We start from the raw sequence: 5,437 nt of genomic DNA on the forward strand, positions 1-5,437 counted from the left end.
CGAGCGCACCTCCCGCCCCGCCCAGGTGGAGGCGGAGCGCCTGTTCAGCAACATCCCGGAGATCGCGCGGCTGCACCGCGAGCTGTGGGCCAGCGTGATGGCGCCGGTGCTGGAGCGGGCACGCCGCACGCGGGCGCTGCTGCAGCCCGGGGACTTCCTCAAAGGCTTCAAGATGGTACGGGCGGGGCCCCCGCGGCAGGGCTGGGGCGCCGAAAAGTCTGCGTGGCCGGACGCCATGTGCCCATCACCTCCAGCCTTCACCCCGCCCAGTGGCCGCACATGAACCCTAGTGGCCAAGGCGAGGAAACCCCCCCGGCCATCTGTCTACCTTTGCCACCTGGCCGCGGGGGTCGCTTTAGCTGAGGCTCAGTGTCCTCATCTGGGGACGGGAATCATAAGCTCGTCGTCCCCTGGGGCGGTCGCGAAAGTGCAGTAGGAAGTGCGGGAGCGCGCGGTGACCGCGCTGTGGTTCTGCCCGGGCCAGTTCGGCTCCCTCTTCAGGCCCTACATCCGATACTGCATGGAGGAGGAGGGCTGCATGGAGTACATGCGCGGCCTGCTGCGCGACAACGACCTGTTCCGGGCCTACGTCACGGTGAGGGCGGCCGGGCGGGTTCTGGGCGGGGACGGGGCGGGGCGGGGCCTGCCGTGAGCCCCGTGTCCCTGCCGCAGTGGGCCGAGAAGCACCAGCAGTGCCAGCGGCTGAAGCTGAGCGACATGCTGGCCAAGCCCCACCAGCGGCTCACCAAGTACCCGCTGCTGCTCAAGTCGGTGCTGCGGAAGACGGACGAGCCGCGCGCCAAGGAGGCCGTCGTCACCATGGTAACCGGGGCGGTGGCCGGGGCCCTGCAGGCCTGTGGACCCCTCCCGACCCGCCCCCTGCCTGAAGCCCCGTCGCCCGCCCGCCCGCAGATCAGCTCCGTGGAGCGCTTCATCCACCACGTGAACACGTGCATGCGACAGCGCCAGGAGCGCCAGCGGCTGGCGGCCGTGGTGAGCCGCGTCGACGCCTATGAGGCGGTGGAGGGCAGCACCGACGAGGTGGACAAGGTGGGCGCACGGGTGCGAGGGTGGCCCAACTGGCAGCCTGGGACATCCTGGGAACCTCGCTGAGGACCCCAAGCTGAGTTGGGGGTCAGGCCCTGACCTCACCTCCCACTCCGTCCCCAGCTCCTGAAGGAATTTCTGCACCTGGACCTCACAGCACCTATCCCTGGCGCCTCCCCTGAGGAGACACGACAGCTACTGCTGGAGGGGAGCCTGAGAATGAAGGAAGGGAAGGACAGCAAGGTGACCGAGGGGACATCCCACACCTAGGGCCCCTGACCCACCCTCTCCTGCCCTGTGGTTTGGTACCACCCTTGGTGAGGACCTCCTGGGCCCGTCAGTTGGGTGGACACTCAAGACCTAGTGACTTTGTGGTCACAGTGAGGGCTGATTACCTGCCCTCAGTTTACTCTGCAAGTACAGCAGCAATGTCTTGGCTTATGGAGGTGCCAGTCTGGTCCACCTGTCAGTGCCCCTGGGTTCCCTGTGGGAGTGAAGGGCACATTCTACAAGTGTCCAGGACCCACCCAGAGCCTTGGTACTGTGCTATTTACCCTTCAGGCACTGGGTAGCCCAGAGTCTGTAAATCGTGATTTTAAAATCATCTCCGGGCCGGCCCAGTGGCGCACTGGAGAGTGCGCCGCTTGGGAGTGCGGCAGCGCTCCCGCCGAGGGTTCGGATCCCATGTGGAGACCAGTTCCCACTCACTGGCTGAGCGCGGTGCGGGCGCAACACCGAGGGTTGTGATCCCGTTGCCGGTCCCCGGTACGGGCGCGACACTGAGGGTTGCGATCCCGTTACCGGTCAGTAAAAAAGACAAAAAGGAAAAAAAAATAATCATCTCCCTTTACTTCTTTTTAACGTTGACTTTTATTGAGATAAGTCATAAATGCACATCTCAACGAAAGAGAATCGCCTTCTCCTTCATTTCAGTTTGACTTGAAGGTTCATAGGGGTGCAGGAGACATGGTTGATGCAAACCAAGTTCCCAGGGGAGGGTGTCGCAGCAGCCCCAGGACCCTGGCTCTGATGGCCTCTCCTGCCCCCCATGAATGGACCCCTCCCCGCAGATGGACGTGTACTGCTTCCTCTTCACGGATTTGCTCTTGGTGACCAAGGCAGTGAAGAAGGCAGAGAGGACCAAGGTTATCAGGCCACCGCTGTTGGTGGACAAGATCGTGTGCCGGGAGCTGCGGGACCCTGGTGAGGAGGCCTGGCCCCCTGTTCCTGGTCAGGGGCTGTGGCCTTGGCTGACACTGACGCGGGCCTTCCCTTACCAGGCTCCTTCCTCCTCATCTACCTGAACGAGTTCCACAGTGCCGTGGGGGCCTACACATTCCAGGCCAGTGGCCAGGCCTTGTGCCGTGGCTGGGTGGAGGCCATTTACAACGCCCAGGTGAGAGCAGAGTGGTGTGCGGGAGGGCAGGGCAGACTATGGGGGCTCTGCTCACAGCTCATTCCCCCCTGCACACCTCCACCCCATCTGCAGAACCAGCTGCAGCAGCTGCGCGCACAGGAGCACCCAGGCAGCCAGCTGCACCTGCAGAGCCTAGAGGAAGAGGAAGAAGAGGAGGAAGAGGAGGAAGGCGAGGAGAGCAGCACCTCTGCTGCCAGCTCCCCCACCATCCTGCGCAAAAGCAGCAACAGCCTCGACTCCCAGCGCTGGTATGTTTGCTCAAGACCACCCAGCAAGTCACAGTGGGACAAGTCCCCAGCCCAGGACTACTGACCCCAAGACCATTAACACTGGGCAGGGCCCGGCCACATCCCCTTGCTCTGAATGGCCTCGTGTTGTGAACCTGTGGGGGGTGTCAGGGGGCTCTGTCTTGCAGGAGTCCAGGTGGGAAGGGCAAACAGTTTTCAACTCGAGTGCCAAGGCCAGTCCATTCATGGTGGCTGCTGGGAGCACTGTGCTGAGGATTCTTAGACCTTATCCAGCTCCAGCAGGAAAGAGTGCTGTGATCCACTCCTACTGTCTGCCGTGGGCACAGGTGTTGGAAGATCTGGCATGTGTGGCACACGCTGCCATCTCTGAGCCTCTAGCTCCTGGAGGGCAGAGGCTGTAAACCTCAGTGATCGCCCAGAGTGGGGCTGCTCCTGGGCATCTAGGTTTTCTGTGGCTGACTCTCCTCCTGGCCCCACAGTGCCTCGGATGGCTCCACAGAGACCCTGGCCATGGTAGTGGTGGAGCCTGGGGAGACGCTGTCCTCCCCCGAATTCGACGGCGGTCCCTTCAGCTCCCAGGCAGATGAGACCTCTCTTGGCACCACTGGTTCATCTGTCACACCCACCAGTGAGCTGCTGCCCCTGGGCCCTGTGGACAGCCGCTCCTGCTCCGTGGACTCCGCCTATGGCACCCTGTCCCCAACCTCCCTGCAAGACTTCATGGCCCCAGCCCCTGTGGTGGAGCCAGTGCCCCAGCCCCCAGAGTTACCACAAGCCCCTTCACCCCCACCCTCCCCTCGCCTCCGCCGCCGAATCCCTGTGCAGCTGCTACCCCGCCTGCCCCACCTCCTCAAGTCCAAATCTGAGGCCAGCCTTCTCCAGCTGCTGTCAGGGGCTGCCATCCATGGAGCTCCCCTGACCCCCAGCCGCAGCATGTCAGAGCTCTGCCTGGCTGCTGTGGCCCCTGGCACTAGGACTCAGGGCTCCCCTCAGGAAGCTGGGCCTGGCTGGGATTGCCGGGGAGCACCTACCCCTAGCAGTGGCCCTGAGCCCCCAGAGCCTGAGGACAGAAGCAGCTACTTGGCTGGGGAGCCTGCAGGCCCTGCCAGGAGGAGTGGCAGAGAGCTGCCCTCAGGTGCCTTGCCCAAGGTCCAGCCTGAGCTCCCCCCAGGGATCTCTGCCCAGCACAGGAAGCTGACCCTGGCCCAGCTCTACCGAATCAGGACCACCCTGCTACTTAACTCCACGCTCACTGCCTCGTGAGTGCCCTGACCTTGGGTAGAGGGCAGGTGGCTCAGTGTGCTGGCACTGGGGGCACAGTCATGACTGGGAGCATGGGCATTTGGGGATGGTAATGGAGAGGGGACCTGAGGCCCATCCCAGTGCCTGGTCGTGGGGTCCATGGCAGGCAGCAGTGAAGGGGCCTGTGGATTGTAACGGGAAGAAGGTGGCCAGAGCCACTCTGAATGGCATCAGCCAAGGAAGGACTGTCTCTTCCTCATCCCCTTGCAGGGAGGTCTGAGCAGAGGGAGGCCCCCAAGGGTGCCGTTGACCAAGGGACAAGCAGACAGCATGCCTCCTGGGGTGTGCCAGCACCTGCTTCAGCTGCTGCCTTGTGTGTGCATGAGCTGGAGTGCCTGCAGGACTCCTGCCTACGGCCCCCGGCCCAATTTGCACTTTGCCAGACTGGATGGAGTGAAGGAACCCAGGCCCAGGCTACAGTACCCTCCCCCACGCCCCATACACCTGTCCAGGCAGTCCCTTGTGCCCTAGTCCCTAAAGTCACTAGCTCTAAACCTCTGGGCTGGGCTCCCAGGCTATCCTTCCCACCTCCACCTTCAGCTGGCCTCACGTGGGCCACGCCCACGCCCACGCCCGTCCCCCTCCCTCCCAGTCCCACTGGCCACCCCAGGCTTGGGTTGGGATCTGTGTAAAGTTGCATATTTATTGAGATTTTGGTTCTTTTATAAAGACTTGTATATACTCCACTGGAAAGAGTCCTTTACTTTTGGAGCCCACCCCCCTCCTGACTTGAGTGCACTTGAGCTCTGGGGCAGGCACCCCTCTATGCCCCTGTGTCCCTCCACCTGCAGTGGGGCTCCAATGGAAGACACTGTGGAAAGCAGCAGGGAAGTAACAGCGGGGTGGTGGGGTGGTGAAGGTGCGTGTCACCCAAGACCAAGCCTCTTCCCCTGCCGCAGCCACGACGTGTCCACCATTAGAGCCCCTCAGGAGGCGCCTCAGGGCCCTGCTGTTGGGCCACATCAGGGTGGGGGAGATGTCTCAGGCTCTACCTAGGATGACCCCTCCCCTGTGCCCACGCCCAGGCGACTTCTCTGGGGAAGGTGGGTCTTTTCAGGTACTTTTGGCCCATCCCCTCCATGGCTGGGGCACTGAGGCCCAGAGAGTGGAAGTCACCCTGGCTCCACCTTGCAGTGGTGGTTCTCAGGGGTAGGGCCAGACCCGGGCTGGGGACCTGGACGCATCTCTGTCCTCTGTGTGCCTCGTGGCAGCAGGCAGCTCTGCGCTTCCCGCCTCTGCCTAGGGCCTGGCTGCCAGGTGAGCCCAGGTGCGTCGAGCGGCGCGGGCTGGGGGACGCGGGGACGTCCCGTTCCACTTCCAGGGAACGGCGGCCCCGCCCTGGCCCCGCGCCTGAGGCGGGCTCTTCTCCACGGCGCGGGGCGGGCCCTGCGGGGCGGAACCGACGGCGGGGCGGGTGGAGCGG

General features: G+C 63.5%; 1 protein-coding gene across 3 annotated transcripts in view; it reads left to right on the forward strand.

Annotated features, from left to right (window-relative positions):
• Nucleotides 1-4,586, forward strand: part of PLEKHG5 (pleckstrin homology domain containing, family G (with RhoGef domain) member 5) — a 45,751-nt gene extending 41,165 nt beyond the window's left edge. For 2 of the 3 annotated variants that reach the window (XM_008567000.1, XM_008567002.1), the window contains exons 13-22: nt 26-175; nt 485-595; nt 673-822; nt 913-1,050; nt 1,171-1,290; nt 2,118-2,250; nt 2,328-2,443; nt 2,537-2,712; nt 3,192-3,971; nt 4,225-4,586. In XM_008567000.1, coding sequence (XP_008565222.1) covers nt 26-175; nt 485-595; nt 673-822; nt 913-1,050; nt 1,171-1,290; nt 2,118-2,250; nt 2,328-2,443; nt 2,537-2,712; nt 3,192-3,971; nt 4,225-4,234 — 1,884 coding nt within the window. In that variant the 3' untranslated portion in view covers nt 4,235-4,586. Of the gene's footprint in view, nt 1-25; nt 176-484; nt 596-672; nt 823-912; nt 1,051-1,170; nt 1,291-2,117; nt 2,251-2,327; nt 2,444-2,536; nt 2,713-3,191; nt 3,976-4,224 lie in introns of those variants that run through there. The other variant, XM_008567001.1, reaches the window with a different exon arrangement.
• Nucleotides 4,587-5,437: the final 851 nt, after the last annotated feature.

The sequence above is a fragment of the Galeopterus variegatus genome, unplaced genomic scaffold (assembly GCF_000696425.1).
Source record: "Galeopterus variegatus unplaced genomic scaffold, G_variegatus-3.0.2 Scaffold284, whole genome shotgun sequence".
In the NCBI taxonomy this organism is placed as follows: Eukaryota; Metazoa; Chordata; class Mammalia; order Dermoptera; family Cynocephalidae; genus Galeopterus; species Galeopterus variegatus.